Raw genomic sequence first — 22,777 nt, forward strand, 5'->3', positions numbered from 1 at the left:
GATGCTCAGTTTGAACTACAGCAGATCGTCTTGACCATGTCTCCATGCCTAAATGCACTGAGTTGCTGCTGTTTGGCTGATTAGAAATGTGTGTCAACATGCAGTTGGACAGGTGTACCTAATAAAGTGGCCAATGACTGTACATAAACACACATGCCAGACGTTCTGTCTGCTGTAAGTTTTGTCAGCCTAAAAATTGTATACTCCATTGATGATCTAGCTTTTGCTGATTTAATTATAGACAATTAATTGTTACTATAATAACCCTACCAGAAGAGACTTCAAACTAAACAAATGACTAATTATTCATTCATTAATTTTCTTGTCGGCTTAGTCCCTTTATTAATCCAGGGTCGCCACAGCGGAATGAACCGCCAACTTATCCAGCAAGTTTTTCGCAGCAGATGCCCTTCCAGCCGTAACCCATCTCTGGGAAACATCCACACACACATTCACACACACTCTACAGTCAATTTAGCCTACCCACTTCACCTGTACCGCATGTCTTTGGACTGTGGGGGAAACCGGAGCACCCGGAGGAAACCCACGCGAAGGCAGGGAGAACATGCAAACTCCACACAGAAACGACAACTGAGCCGAGGTTCGAATCAGCGACCTTCTTGCTGTGAGGCGACAGCACTACCTACTGCGCCACTGCCTCACCCATGACAGTAATTAATCCGATGAAAAGGATGCCTATAACTAGGGCTGCACGATTTTGGAAAAAAATGCAATATTTAGTTTTTCTGCGATTTACATTATGGCATAAATATAGCTTCATAAGATGACTACATGGAAAGATTTCAGAATTTTACATTGACTGGGATGATTTCTTATGGGTATAGATCTGCATAAAATGTTCAAGATTATCAAAAATAAATACATAATAAATTAAAGCACAGATGAAAACAATCTCCCAACAGTCCAACAGTATATAAATCCAATGATCAAATGTGAAATAACACTGTATTTGTTGTATAAATAAACACGATTAATCTTTACTAAAGTGGCAATCTGTATAATTTTTTGTGGCCAAATGGTTTCAATTCATTTGAAATTTATGAAACTGCATTTGACTATTGCAGATTCACATTGCGATATCGATATATAGTCAAAGACTATAGAACACACAAGACATGTCTATTATAGTTTTGAATGGTAAAAGGTGTAATGGTCAATATGGTAAATAAAGCACCGCCTACTAGTACAGGAGACAATCATCGATCACTATAGACTGACGTTTCTCCTGGGGAGAAGCTCAGACCAGATGTGTGCTATTTTTAGTTTGGTGGTCAACAAACACAGTGTAATCTCAGCGAATACTTGGTTTAAATGAATGAAGTGCAAAGATTTTTGGTTTTGTAGTCCTTACGAAACTAACGCGAGGTACAGTCCGTCCTGTCAAACGCACATCACATGACAGCAGCAAGTTCTCAAATGCCCACAAATTTGTAAACAAAGAGTTGCTGTCATTTCTGGAGAAGATTCGCTATTAAGCTTTTAAGTTGTGGATTACTTCAGAAGAGCAGCGCGATCAGACGATCATTATCCAGAGGATGATAACAAGTAGAACGGCCATAAATGAGATTGGTGCCGTGATTTTGTTCCTTTTGAGTGTGCATTTTGTTTGATTCAGACGTTTAGAAATGAAACTTACGAGACGGTTATTGTTTATTCTAATTGGTGATTCCAAATATGTAATGTAATCATAAGCTTGGCTAACAGTTTTGAAGAATTTATTGCTTATGCATTCAGACAGAATGCCTGTGCATAATGCCCAAGAGGCATTTTAAAGATGGCCCCTGAGTGAAATGACTTGCCTTAAAGGGACTTTGATATTGTGCAGCCCTCATGGATACCAGGCGTAAACAGTTTTAGTTCAGTTAGTCAGATTCACAAATAAGGGTTTTGTACTTTCTCCCTTCACTGACCTCTAGCTCTTGGCTGTAATATTTCTTCAAGCTGCTCTTCAAGTTGTTAATTTTGTTCTCACATCTCTTCTCCATCAGATCCCTCTCGCTCTCCAGGGTCTCACTGTACAGCAAAACAGACATTTAAAAACTGCATCAGCTATTTATTATGACAGTACATATGCATTTGCTCTTAATATAATTTTTTCCTCATTTAAGCACTTAATGAAGCACCTGAAGTCATCCTGCATGCGGCTGATAACCTCCATCATCTCAGTGCAGACCTCCTCTCGAACCTTGGCCTCCAGTTCCTCTTTTTCTTGCCGTTGGCGCAGCACCTCACGCTTTAGAACATCAATGGCCTTCAGCAGTGCCTGTTCAACATTCAAAAATTTAGATGAACTACAAAACTCACTATTGCTAGAGTTGAAGACAGATCTCCACACTTTTCATACATCTCCTCTGAGACTTTTACATGGAAAAAAGAAATTGTTGTTGTCAAAGGTCCCCTATGAAACTGTGGTTTGTATCTTATACATCTTATACATTTCAATCACCTATATTGTATTAACACAAGGCAATAAAAACCCAGCTACTCTCATAAATGAAAATAACATCGTAATGGCTTTCTACATGCGTGTTTGAGCACAAAAAAAATTATCATATGGCTATATATAGTCAGGTCCATAAATATTGGGACATAATTCTAAAATTTTTGGCTCTATACACCAACACAATGGATTTGTAATAAAATCAACAAGATATGTGATTTAACTGCAGACAAGATGTATTTTAACTGCTGACTGTCAGCTTTAATTTGAGGGTATTTACATCCAAATCAAGTCAACGCTGTAGGCTGTAGGAATTACAACAGTTTGCATATGTGCCTCCCACTTGTTAAGGGACCAAAAGTAATTGGACAGGATAATAATCATAAATTAACCTTTTCACTTAATACTTGGTTGCAAATCCTTTGCAGCCAGTTACAGGCTGAGGTCTGGAATGCAAAGACATCACCAGACCCTGAGTTTCATTCCAGGTAGTGCTCTACCAGGCCTCTACAGCAACTGTCTTTGGTTTCTGCTTGTTTTTAGGGCATTTTCCCTTTAGTTTCATCTTCAGCAAGTGAAATGCATGCTCAAAGCGCATTCAGGTTAGGGGATTGACTTGGCCATTGCATAACATTCCACTTCTTTCCCTTCAAAAACTCTTTGGTTGGTTTTGCAGTCATCATCCATCTGTTCTGTAAAGCGCCATCCAATGAGTTCTGATCCTGCTGCTTTTGTCAGCTGTCACGTTATCAATAAATACAAGAGAACCAGCTCCATTAGAAGCCATGAATGCCCATGCCATGTCACTACCACCAACATGCTTCACTGCTTAGGATCATGAGCAGGTCCTTTCCTTCTCCATACTCTTCTCATCACTCTGGTACAAGTTAATCTTAAGGCTGGTACACACCAGGACGCTCGTGTCTTGTGGCTTCAAGCAGAAGAGTATGCTAAAATCACTTCTTGACATTAGCTGGCACTATACAACTTTAAGCTTCTGACACCTCGCTTATAACACAGAAGAAGAGGAAGAGAGGAAGTCCACATGCTTGTTGTTGAATTTACTGGTGACTCAAACAAGCATGGATGGTTCAAGTAGCAGCTCCAGCGATGAAGAAATGATTATTGTTCACAGAGCAATAAGCAGCTCCACGTTCATATTGCCTCTGTTGATCTTCTTCAAAGTGTGCTTGCATTGACAGTTTTGCATTTGCAGCCTCCAAGTGCTGTTTACTGTTACTTCAGCAGCTCCAAAAAAGTGCCAATCTGATTGGTGGAGAAGTCAAAACAAAAAAACGAGCATGAGCTGTTTTTTTTAAATGACGCTTTGGCGTCTAGCATTTTGAGTGTTGGTGTGCACGATCACATTGACTTCCTTTATTTAGTCAAGAGGCACTAAATGTTGACGAAAACCGCAAGAAAAAAACGCCTTTGTGTCCACGGGCCTTTAGTCTCATCCGTCTATAGGATGTTGTTCCAGAACTGTGAAGGCTTTTTTAGAACTCTAATCTGGCCTTCCCGTTTTTGAGGACTTGACTGATAATGACAGCTCTTTGCATCTCATCTTAAGAGTTGACAGTAACAGATTGCAAATGCAAATAGCACACTTTAAATTAATTCTGGACCTTTTATCTGCTCATTGTCATTGGGAGGGAACAACACACACTTGGCCATGGAACAGCTAAGAAGCCAATTACTTTTGGACCCTTAACAAGTGGGAGGCACATAAGCAAACTGTTGTAATTCCTACAGCGTACACCTGATTTGGATTCAAATACCCTCAAATTAAAGCTGACAGTCTGCAGTTAAAGTACATCTTGTTTAAAATCCATTGTGTTGGTGTATAGCACCATAATGTTGGAACTGTGTCGAAATACTGTGACCAATATTTTTGGACCTGACTGTGTACACTGAAACCACATCTCATCCCTCCTCACAAATCCAGTGAAGAATAATAACTTTTGGAAATTGTTTGAAACTGCTAATGAGGATTAAGAGTGATTTGAACTACTACAACTGAATTTAACTGGGTTTACCTCAGGATCAAACATGGTGATGTCTCCTTCCTCATCACTCTCCTCCTCATCCTCCTCTAGTAAAGTGGTGTCGTTGGGATGAGTTGGCTGCTCACGGAGCAGGGACAGAATGTATGCAACACGTGTCTTACTGCACGGGCCATGCACCAGCTGAAAGAATAAAAAAATTTGTGTTCAGATATAGTTTCAGAGTGACACATTTTTTAAAAAAAGTTTAACTTAAGCACTTTCCAGGTGCATTTTACTGTACAAGTATGGCAAACGACATATTTACATCCATTAGGCATCCATGGGCTGGTATAGGGTTTCTACAGGTTTTATAAAGTCAAATTTAAAACTTTTTAAGACCATGATTGAAATTTCAGACTTCCACAAGGCTAAAAGCTAAAGATTTTTTAAATGGCCAATTTAAAACCTTAAAAAAAAAACACATTAAAAACACGCTATTGTAAGGAAGATATTTAAACCATAATAATAAGTAAATAGAATTAATAAATAAGCGTTTCTTAAAACTTTTTCAGAAATATATTGCTAGTGATTGTATGGATGTTGGCCTAATTGGGTATAGCTTTACGTTCACATAGGAAAATTAAGACCCATTTAAAATGATTTAAGACCTACAACACAATAGTTTAATGCATTTAAGACCTTTTAAGACCTAAAATTTGTTTTTTGAAATTTAAGACTTTAAGAACCCGCACAAACCTGAAGATCCTGATAGCATGAACCAGTATGAAACTGGACAAAAATACCACGATTTTACAGTATTGCGATTTCTTTACAATTTGAAAAGGTATCTTTAGATATCTTTCTTTTCTTTGAATATAAAGTAAGCCCCTGCACTGTTCAGGTCGATAGCATGCTTGGATGCTGGTATGTAAAGCGATTTGTATTCAAATGTTTGCTGAACCATGTTAAAAAAACTAAATAAAATAACTGTAAAAAAAAACACATATACCATATGAACGGTATAACAGGAAATGTTAACTTTTCCAAATCGTGGTTAACTAGGGCTAGGCGATAAATATCAGTATCGATATTTATTGACCGAACACCATTAAAGTCCATAGTAAATGGTCAAGGAATCCACGCACACGCGCTTGTCCCTTCAGGTCAGAATAACAACACATGCGAAAATGAGTGCCATATAACCGCAGTGAAAAGATTGTAAATAAAATAGGATGTCGCCAGAATGGCTTTTTGGTTTCTTTTCTTGTGAATCCAAGCACTAGCTCCCCATCTTAAAGATTTTTTTGCATTGGGGTAATATAGTTATTCAACTTCACAACAATAATGATGGTTGGTTCCTTTACTTGAAAGCTCAGATTTGATCATCATAATTTGTGTTTTTGACAAAGTTTGAGGCTTACTGTATGATTATTATTCACACTATAAGTTTTCTTTGATTGTTCAGTATTTGTACTTTACTATTGCACACACTTTGTAACATTTTATCTAGTTTAAGAGTCTATTTTATTATAAAGAGATTAAGCATTTTGTTTAAACAATTTTGCTTTTGACTATTAAAACTATTTGCTTTAGTAATGTTGGTCAATTAAAATGAAGTCGTTAAATAACAAAAATTCCTAATATTCCTAAATTTATTTTAAAAAATGTTCAATAATTATCGATATCTAATGATAAAAGACAGTGATAAAAGATAAAGTGATTTTTTTTTTTGTTCCAATATCACCTAGCCCTACAGTAAACCTTCAAACCGGTTATCATCCCATGCCTAACATACATATGCATACTCCATACTACATTATATCAAATGCCATTTCAAAGTAACCAAGAAAAATTTTAATGGCATGTTTGCCCCAAACCCAATAATAGCAACAATAACATTTGAGCACTTTACCCAAAAGTCTAATTTTGAAAACAATTAATTATGATTTAAGATTTTTCAAATATTGGCAGCACTTATACAAACCCTATAGTTAGCTGTCATGGAAGGAAATTGAAACATATTTATAGAAAAATGAAGAGTATTTTCACCTGTGTGGCAATAGCAGAGAATTTGAGTGCTTGGAGTGTCTCATCATAGGTGGAGGCACAGGGGTTGATGTTCACCACCATGCAAGAGCGCCCATGACCACAAAAGAAACTCTGAAGGACCCTGGTTAACTTGCTGTCTCTGAATGGAACGACCACTGGTGGTCGAGACCTGCGACAGTGATAGTATAGTGACCTCACTTATCAATAAGATAACTGCTGGACCATCATGATGCTTTCATAAAGTGCAACACTCACTTGTTGGTTTGATTGTGTCTCAGAGCAGTGATGCAGCGGCCTAGTGTCAGCAAAGAGGTGTTGATGTTGTTTGCCTCCTTCATTCTCTCACCATTCTGCTGTGCTTTACAGCGTTCAGACCCAGCCAAATCACATACAGAGAGTCTGTCAGGGAAAAAAAACACACAAACACAAAAATAGCTAAGTATTTTCACTAAAATATGAGAATAGTTATAAAACTTTGAGTGTTATACAGCAATTAATGCAAGCATCTTAATTATGCAATTACAAAAAACAAACAGCAAAGCACTCACTCGCTGATTCTGGTCACCTGTCCCAGTTGTGGCTTGACATGTAGAACACGGATTGTAAAGATACTATGACTAGAGAGGGAAAGAAAACACATAACCAATAATTTTCAATCATATACCAAAAACTATGGAATACACAAGACATGTCACTCATATGGTTTTAAATGGGGAAAAGTGTAATATGGCGGTCAATAGGATGAATACAGTCTGACACTATAGACTTGCGATTGAGTTTCTTCAGATTTTGTGATTTGAAAATTTAGAAATGAATTTAAAAGACAGTTGTTGTTTAATGTTATTGGTGATTCTTAATGTGAAATGTAATAGTAAGCTTGGCAAGCAATTTTGGAGAGTTTGATATATCCCATTCAAACAGAACGCCCAAGCATACCGTTCAAGAGGCATTTTAAAGATGAGTGCCAACTGAAATTACTTGCCTTAAAGGGAGTTTGGTAATGCCTAGCTTAAACTACTCCCTTATCCCATGCATTAATGTATAAAAAAACAGTTTAATACATATATGTATGCATATATCAATACACGCATGCATGCATGCATACATACACACACTTCATATAAATTAATTCTAAAAAACAATTGATATTTTTAAAAACTGTCACTATTATCAAATACTATAGAATACACAAGACAGGTCACTCGTGTAGTTTTGAATGAGGAAAAGTGTAATGGTCAATATGGTGAAACAAGCCCCGCCTACTAGCACAGGAGCCAATCGGTGATAACTATAGACTGATGTTTCTCCGGCGGACAAGACGTGTGCTTTTACAACAATTTGGTGGTCAACAAACACACTGGAATCTCAGCAAATACTTGCACAGACACAAGAAATATATCCACAAAGCTTGAAATCTGTACTTTTAAATAAACTTTTTTTTTTTAAGTGCACTTGATAAGTTTTTTGTGATTGTAATCTGTATGAAATGTGCGTTTGACAGGACAGACTGTACCTCGCGTTCATCACATGACAACCACTACTCAAACACCCACAAACTTGTAAACAAAGAGTTGTTGTCATTTCTGGAGGGGATTCGCCATCAAGACCAAGTTGTGAAATGCTTCAGTAGACCAGCGCGATCAGACGTTCATTATTCAGAGGATGATAATATGTAGAACGGCCATAAATGAGGTTGGTGTTGTGAGTCCATTTATTTTGAGTGTGCATGCGCATTAGCATGGGCAACCTGAAAATATGCCAGTTTAGTTTGATTCCGATGTTTAGAAAATAAACTTATGAGACAGTTATTGCTTCATTTTATTGGTGATTCCAAAATGTATTGTAATCTTAAGTTTGGCAAACAGTTTTGGAGAATTTGATGTTTCCCCATTTAGACAGAATGCCCGAGCATACTGCCTGAGAAGCATTTCAAAGATGGGCCCCGAGTGATCACAAGTTAACTAGACTTATCGGCCACCTATGGTGAAAAATCTACTTTTCAAGCTACTTGGACAAACATGTGTATATATAGTGCATAGACCGACTGAGCGCAACTTTACGTAGGAGTGTGGTTCCCCCGCCCACCGAATTGATTGACAGCTGCGCGCATTAACATGTCCTGGTAGTCACGTGTAATTGTCAACAAGACCAGACATACGCAAAGCAACCGGGAATAAAAGGTCTGTTCAGTTTGCTAGGATCAGCAATCATCATCAAATGGGATCAAGAGTGAGTTTCACATGTTTAAAATGTTTTAAAACAGTGCACGTGTGTAATGAAGTACAGCAATTTACTTCAGCTTTACTTCATCACCACAGCCGTGTGTTCGAACAATTATAAAGGAAGACGCTTTAATCCCGGTTTGTGGACTTTAAATCAGGTTTATTGTGTACAATAACATAACAGATATCCACACAGCAGTGGAGATTAGCCTGTGTCCTGTCACATTTGAGTGCAAAAACAGTGCTAAGCGTGCTCTGTCTGTCTGCCTGCCTGCGTGTGTGTGTGTGTGTGTGTGTCAGCTACGGTGTACGTGTGTATCTGTGTGTGCGCGCGCGAACTTTGTAACAATATTGCATGTGACTCATCAATGCAACTGCACAACACTTAAGCAGGTCGCACACCAGAAGCGCCGCTCGGCTGCGCGCCACACAGCGCCATGTATTTTAGAATAATAAACATAGGTTTCTATCAGGATACACACACCGGCGCCGCAAGCCGGCGGCGCCCGGCGACGGCTCAGGACGCAGTTCATTTTTCAGCCGCTCCACAGAGCGCCATCTGATTAGTTTCATGTTAAATATCATTCGAATGTGCGCGTCTGGTGTGTGATACTTTAAACTGTCATGTACGCACTGTGTCGCGGCGCCGAGCGGCGCTTCTGGTGTGCGACCTGCTTTATTGGTAAAGTTCTTCCTGTAGTATTTCTCACAAACGCTACGCGAGACCTTCTTCCTTTAAGTCTGTCTGTTGTCTGACGAAGCCGAGGAAGGAGATTAATGCACTCGGGAAGGCACGTACAAACAGTAGGCGGGGAGAACTCGCCTTAAAGGCGCAGTACGACAAAACCACCCCCTGGTGGAAATAAGTATAAAACAGCATCTTGTAAAAGGTATAATGAAAAATCTGATGGGTGCTTTGAGTTGAAACTTTACATACACATTTTAGAGACGCAAAAGACCTAGGTGCCCTTTAAATAAAGAGGATAATAAAACCATATTCGTTAAAAATATAATAATAAAGTTGTAACAGTATGTTTTTTGCACATATTTTTATTTTAACCAACTAGCAGCCTTCACCCACGCTCTACCAGTAAGATTTTTTTTAAATGGTGAAATTTCCATCACATTGAAAACAAACATTGGCACATTTTGGCACTCTGGTATGAGTGTTGTGAAATGTTCTTTGATTGGATATTAATCTGTGCAAAAAATGTTTGCATTTAAAAATATTTGCCTGTCAGATTGTATATGTTTATTGGATCCTTCCAGAAAACCTAATTACAACACATTGCAATACTTAAAGTATAATTTAAATTCAGGGAATTATCTGCTCTACATTTTAGACAGCTGTCAACGAGGTGAAACAAGCTACATCATAAAAAATTAAGGGTTCACATAAAAAGTAAGAACACTAGTAAATTTTCCTAATAGAACCATTTAACCAAAGTACTGATGAAAACGTGGGATATTATCATTATATTCGACGTTCCATATATTCATACTGTGCTTTATAATGCCAAGCAGTGTGGGTGGTCAACCTACCAGCTTCCGTATGCTTGTTTGGCAGTATATAAAACTTAAGAATAAAATTTATAAACGGATCAGGTGAATACACCAACTTTTGATATTAAAGAAAGCAAAAATTAATCAGATTTATTTCCAAAAGCACCTAAACAAGGTCTCTGAACATTTGTTTTCCCCCACCACATGAACTGGGTTTTTTTAGCTTTCCCAGCTATGCCGACCAAGTCCATTTTGCTTGCAGGAATAAGTACACTACAAAGAAATGTCCTGTCGACACCCTATTTGAGTGAATGGGTTTCATAGCATACCGCTTTACAAGCAGTTTTACTCTGTGCAGTGGCTACAGCAGGAAGGAAAGAGAAACCAGTGCACTGTGAGGTGCAGCACAACCTTTTTTTAGGTTGACATTTTCTGCAGTTTTTTTCTTATAAGCAGCCTAAAGTGCAGTGCATCAGTAATTTCTTTGTGCCAAGCAATCTTTTTGAAAGATTTATTTTTGGCGTTTGCCATTGGTAAATGTTTATTAAAATTTGAAAATTTGATCAGATGGGGCCGTAGCATTTTATTTTAACTACCTCCTGTTATTGGATATAACAGGTCTGCTCAACCCTGTTCCTGAAGATCTACCTTCCTGCAGATTTCAGTAGCAACCTATATCAAACACACCTGCCTGTAACTATCAAGTGCTGTTCCGGTTCTATTTAATTGGTTCAGGTGTGTTTGAAATAGGTTGCAACTGAAATCTGCAAAAATCAAATACGATAGTTCAAACTCAGTAACTCTGGCAACTTATGCTGGGAAACTAGCGTGGTCTGGGGCAGGTTAACTCTCAGGCTAAGTTCAAGCATAATAAAGATAATATTAACATTCACCTGTCATAGTAATGTGGTGCTATTTTAATTCACTTAACTTCTTAATAATGATTAAAACTTTATAGTCACTTAATAATATATATATATATATATATATATATATATATATATATATATATATACATACATATACATATATATACATACATACATACATATATACACACACCAAACATCTTTTAAATAGAACGATAATACATTAAATTTAAACTAGTTATTGCAAAGCACATTTCAACCTCATTTGAGATTTTTTTTATGTTTCTGTTGTTTTTGCCCCGTTTTTTTTCTTTAACAAAAAAAAAAAAAAAAAAAAAATTATATATATATATATATATATATATATATATATATATATATATATATATATATATATATATATATATATATATATATATTATTTACAAATTTTGCTTTGGTGAGGAGTGTTCTTGACTATGTATATGACAAAAAAATTAATAAAGAAAGCACTGACTGATATAAAGAAGTAGTCTACATTTCCTAAGGAATAACTTTAAAACATCAAAACCTGAGTGGAATAGTCGTGAGATGGAACCGGGCCGAGCAGTGGCCTCACTAGAATATATTTTCCCACGGGGCGTGGGAAACTCAAGTGTTAAATGAAAGCAGCAATTTGCAGCGATTTAGGAAGCAAATTAAAATCCCTCCGCTTGTGCATGCACTGCTCTTCATAACCGTTATTTAAATTTATTGTGCTTACATTTAGCACATTTTGTATGTTACAGTGATCCTGCAATGCATTAAAAGTTTTTCTTGCAAGAAACAATTGGCAGTAAGTGCGCATTTTCTTTCTCGCGCGTGCATGCGCAAGAACAATTTCAATGTATTTTAACAAATATTTAATTTAATGTTAATAGGCCTAAACACTGGCCAATATTTTAAAATCTGCAATTACTTGTCAGTCTTCTCTCTTGCTTTGTTGCAAGCCGTACTGTAGTTTTTAATTATAATGTTTAAAATGATTATATGTTTGAACTCTAAAAACAAATGCGGCTCACTCACTTGCTGTGAACAGCTGTGTCTCATTTCAGAACTCTTTCTGTTCTTGTACAACATAATCGATGCATCCACGCACAACCTTCAGGGTTTTACCACAGTAACGTGCATTAGATGTTATCTAGATTATTTAAACTGAACTCCGATTAGTTGGATCAGATGATCTTCAATTTAAGCGTGGATGTTTAGTTCGGCTCACTGAAGTCAGGCTTTTGACTTTATTCCCTGCTTTTCTGAACAACTTTTATGAAACAGCCCCTTGGACTAGAAGGTAAACCTAGATCTGAATGACAGGAGTAGAGGCAAGAGAGGAAAATGACAACAGCCAATAAGAGTCACAATGTCTGCCTGGGTTTTCATTCTTTCATAGTGTCTAAATATGGACATTTAGTTTTTTTTGTTTTTTTTATTAGAAACATTAGATTAGAAAATTACCTTCCTTTAAACATAATACAATGGGTTTTCTATAGATAAATGTTACATCAAGAAAAATCGCTATTGCAAATCAACAGCAATATATAATGTGTTTACAGTTCTGCTTATGGCACCCTACATACTGTATCTTTGTTGAAGGTGTCAAACCCTAGTTTGCATGAACGTAACTGAAGTTTGAACATAATAGTGACCTGGCTCTTCATTATACTTTTTAACTAATGTATGGTATACACAAATTGTACCTGTAGTGCAGCAGTTATTGAAGAACAACATTTTATAATGAACTTCAGCAAATGGCAACAAGAATTCATTTTAAATTCTTGCTTTAAGCAACCTAATAGGATACCACACTCTTAACCACAGTGGTGCATTCAAAAGAAATGACTCAAAAGGTGAAGTATAGAAGGCTGAAGTTCATTTTAAAAAACAACTTTTAAAAAACCTCCCATTTAAATTTGCCAGACCAAATGTCTCATTACGGCAATCTGGATATTCTCAAGATTCATAGGATGGACACAGAAGAGGGAGAGGAGAACATCTATGCCAATACAGGTCTTATAAACATTCCGGATGTCTGGACCAAAACAGAGAACTTCGGTACCAATAGAGACCAAACACCAAAACACACAGGTATGAAGACTCACTTCATTATAACAATAAGCAACATGGACATTTCTAGGTTTTTATTATTTGTCTTAATTTCTTTCATCCGCAGAAAGTGATTCAGTGAGTATCAGAAGCTCCAGTATGTTTGATGCGCCAGTGTGTTTAGTGCTGCTGTGTTTTATTTTGCTGACTGTAGTCATGGTGTTGGGCATCCTCATCAATACAATCAATGCAAACTACACACAAGAGAGAGATGAGCTACTAATCAACATTACCAACCTAACAGAAGAAAGGACCCATTTAATGATCAGACACACTAATCTGACAAAAGAGGCAGACCAACTAATATCCACAAATACAGACCTTACAAAAGAGAGAGACCAGCTAAAAAACGCAAATACAGACCTCGAAGAAGAGAAAGACCAGCTAAACACCACGAATATGGAACTCAAAAAACAGAGAGACCAGCTAAACACCATGAATATGGACCTCGCAAAAGAGAGAGACCAGCTAAAAAACGCAAATACAGACCTCGAAGAAGAGAAAGACCAGCTAAACACCACGAATATTGAACTCAAAAAACAGAGAGACCAGCTAAACACCACGAATATGGAACTCAAAAAACAGAGAGACAAGCTAAACACCATGAATATGGACCTCGCAAAAGAGAGAGATCAGCTAAAAATCAAAAACATGGAACTGACTCAAGAGAGAGATCAACTGTCATCAAATAACAATGAACTGACTAAACAAAGAGACCTCTTGAATCAGGAGAAAAATTAACTATTGAAAAATCTTCTTCAAAAAGGTAAATATGAAACAAATCAATATTAAGTTGGACAACTTTTTAACATTTTCTATCTTTAGTTAGGTTTAAATGAGCATGTTCACAATTGGCAGGTTTGGTTAGAATAAATTAAGTCAAAGGTGGCATCGAAAATGTATGTCTTAAATAACTGAAAAGGTAAGTCTCTGTCCACTCTGTCTACAAGAGAAATGTGCATGCATACAATGGGTTCCATTTGATTTATCCAAGTGCAAAAGCAGATCTAAGTGCGTGTTCGATTTCACTTCTGCCACTTTAAAGATAGGAAGAAGAGGTCTGTGTGTTGGCGCATGGTCTAAAATGGTTGTCCTTGTTTTTTTAGCAGTCTCATCTCCCATTCTCCTTAAAGGGTCACGAAACACCAAAACACTTTTTTTTTTAGATGTTATTTTATTTTTAATTTTTTAAAGAAAACTTGTAACTTGAGAGCTTTTCCAGTCTGGAAATGGTAAAACCCGAAGTTGACACTCGTCTTCTTATTAAAAAAAAAATAAATAAATAAATAAAAAAAAAAATAAAAAAAAAAAACACAAAACAAATGCGGTTCCAGTTTGAGTTGATTGTCCTGTCTCTATGGATTTGTTAAGTGTGTGACCAGTGTTTGTTGTTTATGTTTATTAGGATGGCAAAGTAAGTTAGCATCATTAGTAGTACTCTTTTCGTTTTAAAGATATACCTTAGTCAAAATGATTTACTTACCAAGTTTCCTGTACGTTAATATTAGTACAACATTATAGACTAAGAGATCCACTGTAATTGCTGCTCTCTGAATGCAAACGCCTTAATCAAACGATTACCGTTGTGTAGGATTTTCGCTACGTTTTGTGACAGGATAGTCTGTACACACACAGCTGTTTGACACTATTCTCTGCATCTACCAAGAAATGTGGAGTTTTGTTTCTCCCATTTGGCTTGCGGTATCAAATTCCATTAAAACAACACTCTTCCAGCAGTTCCTCGCATTCAATATCTTGTTTGACACAGGGGGGCATGCATGAAATGTTCATGAAAGTGCCAAACTGCAGCTAAAGTCGACAAATTATAAATGAAACACCCAAAATTACATGAAACTCTGGAGAAAATGTGGATAGCAAGGTGACGCAATGACGTTAATCGAATTATGTGTTATAACATGTAAAACGGGATCATAAAAGGAACATTTAAAAAGCAACTCATGTAAACATCTTAATCATTTTATTGTCTCATTCAGATTAAGGCCAATACTTCGAATAATGGTGTCCATGTAAACGTAGTCACTGTCTGTCTCCCTTGCGTCTGTGTTTGTGTTGCTGCTGTGAAAAACAGTGCATAATGAAACTGCATAATGAAAGCGCTTCCATGGCCCTTTAAGAGTCAAACAGGTTACACCATAGCATATTAACCATTTACATGGCAGACTTTGTAAGAGGAAAAACTGAATGCTTCATTAACAGTTTAAGACCATCTGCATGACAATAAAACAAGCCTCTTTCATTCTGCCTCTTACTTTTAACCGTAGATTTAAAAAAACTGTGGTGGAGGCACTCCACTGAAGACTAATTTCCAGCAAACTAATAAAATGAACAATAATAACAAGTGTGGTCAAAAAACATGCCATTGCCATAAATTGATTGACTTTATTAGTGATGAATTCTAAAGCCCTCTGCGGTGAAGGCAGCATGGGAGGTGGTAGTGGTTTTTATATTTATGCAGAAAATAATCTTTTTTTAAACATTTAACCATTTAACTGTTTTTACATTTAAAGATATTTGTGTGTTTCTGTACATCATTGTGTGTGTGAGAAATAATAAGTACTAAATGTATGATGCGTGTAGTTTTACTGTAATTAATAATATATCAGAGACTGTAAGGGGCTGTATGTGTTCATATATGTTGCATTTATGTATTTATTTTATATAATTATAGACGTTACAGTAGCCTATTTCGCACTGTCATTGATCTGCAGTTATAATCAACTCCTGTTCATAGAAAAGTTAGTAAAAAAAATGTATAGACAAGTATTTTTGTGTATAAAGCATCTGTTTTGTGAGAAGTGCTGCTCATTATGATATGTGAACGATCCGTACAGCCTTACTGTAGACATTTATTTGAGCGAGCATGACGTCGACTTAAACTTTGTCATACACCACGCCCACCAAAAAGGGTACCATTTGTGGTGGAAACGCAAGCCTGATAAAGGTGACCCGTACCGACCCGAACCATACCGTACCAGTCAGTGGAAACGAGCCATACAGTAGGTGAAAGTTCAAAGTGACTATTACCGCCGGGGCTTATACCACCACCGTTTGAAATTGCTGCCGCTCTGTTTTTAGTGTGTGACTGCAGTTTGTGAAAAAGCCACCAGGGTGCGCAAAAGGACGGGATGCGAACGGACATAAATAGCCTTTACAGCAGCTTTAAATATGCTACTGTGCTTGTAAATGAGATTAAACAGAATCAAAGCATTATAATTCCTTCCGTAATCATTTAAAATTTGTTAACACGCTTTATTGTAAACTTTTTAAGTGCAAAGAGGACTAGTTTTGGAAAATAGAATTGAAGAAATAAAAGACAACTAAAATGAAAGCACAAACATTCAGTACAAATAAGTATGCCTACTTAAATAAATAAATAAATAAAGCAGTCTTATAGCTAAATATAGAGAGATGTTCAGTGTTTGCTATTTTGACAGGACTAAGACAAGACATTTTCATTTGTTTTTATTTACATTTTTGCTGTTGATTATATTTTACTATAATTTTATGTCTCAATTATTGTACATAATAATAAACTAATAATGAAAATAAACGAATAATGAAAATAGGCCTAAATTAATCATTTACTTAAAGACATTGTGGCGAAACACTGAGAAAAGGTCAGGCACATGGTCAAAAGAGCTTAAGTTGAATGCTGCTTCATCAAAAGCAAAAAAATCAATTGACCTACCTCAAGCAGATCACTAAAAGTATAATAAAAATAATTTTGCCGGAGGACATAAATTAAGTCTGGCAAGTTTATTTTTAATAATGTAGTTTCAGTTAAGTTTTTTTGGTTTCAAAATGTCAATGTTCTCCTTTAGAGTATAACTGTTGTTTTGTTTTTTTACTTAATGGCTCAGTATGTTTTGTATTTTTTGTATTTGCCTGAAACTCAAGTACTTTTCAGAAGCGTGGGAACCCTGGAATAAGTACGCTGCAGAAGTAAAGACTTCAAAGGCTTTGATTCCATATTTGTGTGTGTGTGCGCAGTTGAAATCAAAATGATTAAAACTCCTGTGAAATTAATTCTTATAAAATATTTCCCTCATTCCCACTGTTGAACACTGTATTCATCTTTATTTCTATAGCAATTTTACAATGTAGATTGTGTCAAAGCAGCTTAACATTGAAGTTCTAGAGAATTGAAACTGTGTCAGTCCAGTTTTCAAAGTTGAAGCTTAGTGTAGTTTAGTTCGGTTCAGTTCACTGTATGACCTCCTTTATTTGTTTACCGCAAAACAAGATATTTTTTAAGACAGCAGAAAACCTGTAAGACTTGAGCCACATAGTAGGATACATTGCATGCTGTAAAGAATACCTTTGTGGTACTGACCGTTATGGACATGAAAAGAGAGAAACTCATGGTGAGGCCACTATCCTGACCTCAACCTGGTTCAGAACCTTTTCAGCATTCTCAAGCAAAAGATCTATGTAAACATAATAGCAGCGATGCACACAAATCTTGTTTGGTTGTTTGTATTCATTCAAATATGATTATTTGCTCTTATCAACTTGTTGCTTGCCATGTGTTGTTGATCTAAGATTTTATTCAGTTTTATCGGCATATTTATAATGATTATACGCTGTTTAACGAGTTTCAAACTTACAGTGGTTTATCTTAAACCTTTCATCGATCATTTGTCCTGCAATTCACAGCAAAAACAAACATAAAAGCATTGTCTGATTGACAAGCAGCAGCGACATGTTCAAAAGAATGTACCATTAGAAGAATATACTATCTAGCACCAAATGGGACAAATTTATGCCGCATTTTCTAAAATAATACAATCTGTATTTAGCTTTTCGCTTGTATGGGACACCAAATGGGACAAATTTATGTGTCATTTTCTAAAGTAATACCATCTTATTTAGCTTTTCGCTTGTATGGTGGCTCTGTACTGCCAAAACACCTCTTAAAACGCTTTATCGGACATTACATATTTGTACATTACTGTAACACATTTCATTTCAAGAACATTTGAGCTGGTTTCAGTTCTTAGTTCTTTTATTTTACTTAAAATATATTTATTTTACTTGTTTGTTAATGAAATCCCATTTTGTTATTAAACCTATTATTTTTGCAACAGTCAAGTTGCATGTTATGCGAAGAAAAGGAAATAATTTATTTTTGCCATGCTGATTTATGTGAAGTTATATATAGGTCTATAAATTCACCTTGCAATTTTAAAATTACAGCTTTATTTGCATAGGCTATTCAGTTAATAAGATCAGTTCAAACTTTCATTAAGTTTTTAAAATAAAATCAGTTGTTCACTGTATAAAAATCTAACATTTTGAAATATTTATATTTAATGGCTATAGCATATCAGCCTCTAAATCTTAAGAGAAAAAATCCATATGAGTGCATCCACAATCAAAACATACAATGCCAAGACATTCAAGCAAAAACTGCAAAAACTTACTAGTTCAATGGATGCAACAATTATGGGGGAAATATCAAATAACGAGCCCTGTTGGGATTTTGATTAAAATGGCGTTTGATTTTAGTAAATATGACTGCAAATTTAACAAAACCATTTTTAGTCCTTCACAACATTTAAAATGTTTTCAAACTCTGTTGTGCATAATATTTTTGTAACACTGCATTTCATTTTTTTTTTTTATCTGAAAATGTAAAATTGATACTCCCTGTCTTATGCATCGAATAACTAGAAAAATCAGAGAAAGTTATGAACTGCTTAATATATTTGGTACGCAGTGCATTTACGTAAACAGTTTGTTAACAGTAAAACTCTTTGTGTGTTAATAGTTTGGTGTGTGTGTGTGTGTGTGTCATGCAGTATGTGGTTTCTTATAACTGTTATTGTTTTACAATGTTAATAAAAACAATGTTTTTGCCATGTGTGATGCTTTGGTTTTGCATTATTCTACTTATTCATATTTAAAAAGCCTGTTTGAAGCCAGTTATTCTGGAGTTTAACTTATGTTCAATATTTACTCAATATTTAGAGTGTGTGTGTTCATTTTTGTGTATAGGATATTTGAGTACGTGTGTTCGTGCCATTAAAACAAAACAATGGAACAAAAACAGAACTAAAATGTTTTCAAGAGTGGTGACATCACTCTTCAACCTAGTTATTCTAAGTTGGACAAAACTGATGTCATTTGACAAAGCTCAATTTATGCCAAAAAAAAAAAAAACCCAACCCATACCATCCAAATCTCTCCAAATTATTGCAGTTTGTTTGTGCTGGAATTTTTTTTTCTGTGCTGCTTTGGCTTTTCAAATATTAAAATAATATTTATAGGTCTCTCAGTCCCTGAGCTGCTCCAAATCTGCTGTAAATTAGTGTCATTTGTTTGTGTAGGTAGAATTTTCTTTTGTGCTTACTTTAGATAGAAAAAAATATAGGCCTATCTAAAAAAATATTTAATATTTAGATTGTGCAAGTGAGTTTTGGGGGTTTTAAACTATTTTTTTGTCATGCAGTGAAGGAAAAAGGTCCAAACAACAATAAAATCATATTAAATATTCACATCAACATTTTAACTGTGCGTTTTAGTGTTTAGTCAAATTTTGATTTAATTTCAAGACATAATTAATACGAATGGCAGATTAACCTGCTACTGCAACTCCAATATGGTAGGAAATTAAATCTGAAAGAAACATGGCATGTGACTAAGGAACAGTGGGGTCCATTAATGGATATATGTCCCAAAGCTTGCATATTCTACTGTTAAATACTGAAAAGTATGTGCTTTTTTTTACAAAAAGTACATATTTTAAAGATATAGCATAAGCAAATTGGGATGCAGCAAAGGTTTTCTATGCATTGCATGTAAAATTGGATGTAAAAGGTGAGACTTATAACATCTATTTAGAAAACACATCGGAAATCACCAAATTTTACTGTCATGTCTTTATAATGACAAGCTCCAATGACGATGAAGTTCAGTAGGTACCTGCGACTGGAGTTGTGGTTTAGGTGAGTACTGGCAAAACTTTGATTGCGTTGTCCAACCTTGAGCACTTTCCAGGCTTCTTCTGCACTGTGTACCTGAATCCAGGTCAAATCTAAGGGAAGCACATGAATTATTCAATATATATATATTTTTAAAGTGTACAATTAAATCAGTATCATATAATAATATATTGTGCTCTTTGTGAATCTTACCCTTCACATAAGGGTTTCCATGTTTGTCATCACTGAGGCGTAGTGTGACTCTCTTGCGGGACTGAAGGGAAGGTGGAGCGTCCAGGAGATCATAAAGAAATTCATTGTAGATCTCATAAAACGAGACCCACACTGAGAACTGCACCCCTTCTTCAAGATCCTCCCCACCACTGAGACACAGACCATTGGCCTCCAGACAAACACCATCTGAATCTGAAGTACAACCACACACAGAAGTAGAAGAAATCTCATTTGTGTAAGACTGGTCACATTTTCTGTAAATCAGCTAAATTTTTTTAACAATGACACCTTTAGTTATATTTTTGGTGAGCTTCAACATCACAAGATTCACAATCAAAGCCAAAGCCATTCCATGATCTAAAATGTTAAACATAAAATGTAACATTAATAGATAATTGATTAAAACATTTAATAAAGTTTAGATTCCCATTTTGTTAGCTACTTTGTTGGCTACTTACCTTAACAAATATGCTACACTGACTTTAAAAAGCCCCTATTATGGGTTTTTGAAAATAACCTTCCATGCAGCGTGTAGCACAGCACTAAGTCGATACGGTACATAAGCAAATGTAGTACTGCATCTTGTAAAATGTGAGCGCGACTTCCCAGACACTAGCTAAGTGCGTGGGATCACAGGACTGATCATGACACAAAGATGACAATCACTGACAGATGGAGATTTGGCTGTGGGCAGGGTTAAAGTAAATTTTTCACAACAATACCACAGTATAGCCAACCTAGTGCCGTGTTTGTTCCTGTCATTTTTCTGATGATTGATACAATAACCTACGCTGCAACACAGGATTTACCGGCCGTTTGCTATTGAAGGAGCAGCAGAGACTATGGGACTTTGTCAGACTTTGACAGGGACTTTGTCAGTAACTTTTACAGTTCAAATGGACCAGTTTTTCTTCCTCTGGATCATAATATGCAAGTGTCATTAAAATTGTTGCCTGATTTTGTGTAGTTGGCAAAATATGTGTTTAATTGCATGTTATAATTGTAACCATCCGGCGGGGTTTGTAATCACATATCTATTATAGATCAGTGCTTGTACTGTATCTCTCAGGTTAAACCTTCATGGGGCTATTGACGTATTGCATCCAAAACCACGTTGAAAACGTGACACGTGCTTCTTCCTTTACCATTTTAAATGCATTTCTGAACTAGTGATCCTCTGCTGTTTGCCTTTACTATGGCCACCATCAGCTGTTCATACATGCGCAGCGTGGTCAATTGTCACAAAAGTTCAACTATAGCCACTGTGTGGATTAATTCTAAATGTGGGTCTTTGTTATTACTAGGGGTTAGGTTTAAGAGCAGAGTAATAGGCTAGTGTTTAACTGCATTGGGCTCTCACATACTGTGTGCTACTTCCTAGCTGTGATGGGCATTTCTTGCCATCTCGCACTGAACGCAGTGGACCAATCACAACAGATTGCGTCATCTGACCAATCAGCTCAGATTAGCATCGCGCTAAAGAGGGGTTTGGGAACAAATGAATCACTGAATGAATCATATGGGAGGTGCTGGGATAAATGCATATTATAAGACAATGAAACGTTTTTTGACCGTGCATGCATATCAGCCTGTTGTTAGAGACACCCAAAACCAAAATTACCTTTTAAATGCAAAATAGGGCCTCTTTAAAAAAACTTTTTAATTTTAACTACAGGGTTTTTTATAAAAATGGTAATATCCCGATCATTATTTTTTGCTACTCAAAACAAGTATAGTTCGCATATTCTTATAATTTCTTCAAAACAAATGCTAACATTAAACAGAATTAAACTCCTGACAAGTGCTTGAGCATCACTTGTGGTCTGTCGGCAGCCTTGACTGCCTGGCAAATTTGATAGAGGGGGCTACCTCCTAATTCTCTATCCAGGAAAGACCTTGTAGCTAGCTAGCTAATTTTATAGTGAGTAGCAATGTAACATTTTTTGTTATATTTACTTGTAAGCTCAGTGGGGCAGTTTCAGGCAAGCTCAGTTATATTTTGTCATTAATAAAAAAAACAATTCTAAGTTGATTGTAATGTATCCTGTGCAACTTTTGTAAAAATCACTTAAACTTTAATTGCTTTTAATTATTATTAATTTAAAAATAACTTTTCAGTATGAAGTACCTTAGTGGTAAACGTCAGAAATGTTCTCACCTTCCAGCTGTGTTGCTATGTGACTGGTTGCTGAGAGTCCACTTATGCCACTGTCCCAGGACAAGCCTGCACGCAGCCTAGACTGGTTGCTTTCATCCTGAAGCAAAAGGGCAGCAATTAGAGATTGTGAAAATAATCAAACAAAACAAAAAAACCTGAAGCACTATTACAAGCATTATTGTAGAGAATTAGAAGCTGGTAGTGATTCTTGGTTACTCAGTTTGATTAATT

The 22,777-nt window shown here is 36.0% G+C and overlaps 1 protein-coding gene across 3 annotated transcripts in view; it reads right to left on the reverse strand.

The window, feature by feature from the left end:
* The window catches only part of kif20a (kinesin family member 20A), a 43,288-nt gene that overhangs the window by 11,658 nt on the left and 8,853 nt on the right, over positions 1-22,777 (reverse strand). For all 3 annotated transcript variants that reach the window (XR_012396469.1, NM_001161470.1, XM_073934269.1), the window contains 9 exon segments: positions 22,547-22,643; positions 20,368-20,580; positions 20,156-20,267; positions 7,044-7,112; positions 6,751-6,894; positions 6,496-6,664; positions 4,498-4,647; positions 2,145-2,284; positions 1,932-2,034 (listed from right to left, as the gene is read on the reverse strand). Coding sequence is in view for 2 of the 3 variants with exons in the window: in NM_001161470.1 (NP_001154942.1) it covers positions 1,932-2,034; positions 2,145-2,284; positions 4,498-4,647; positions 6,496-6,664; positions 6,751-6,894; positions 7,044-7,112; positions 20,156-20,267; positions 20,368-20,580; positions 22,547-22,643 (1,197 nt within the window). In the remaining variant the exon portion in view is untranslated.

This window comes from Danio rerio, chromosome 21 (assembly GCF_049306965.1).
Source record: "Danio rerio strain Tuebingen ecotype United States chromosome 21, GRCz12tu, whole genome shotgun sequence".
In the NCBI taxonomy this organism is placed as follows: domain Eukaryota; kingdom Metazoa; phylum Chordata; class Actinopteri; order Cypriniformes; family Danionidae; genus Danio; species Danio rerio.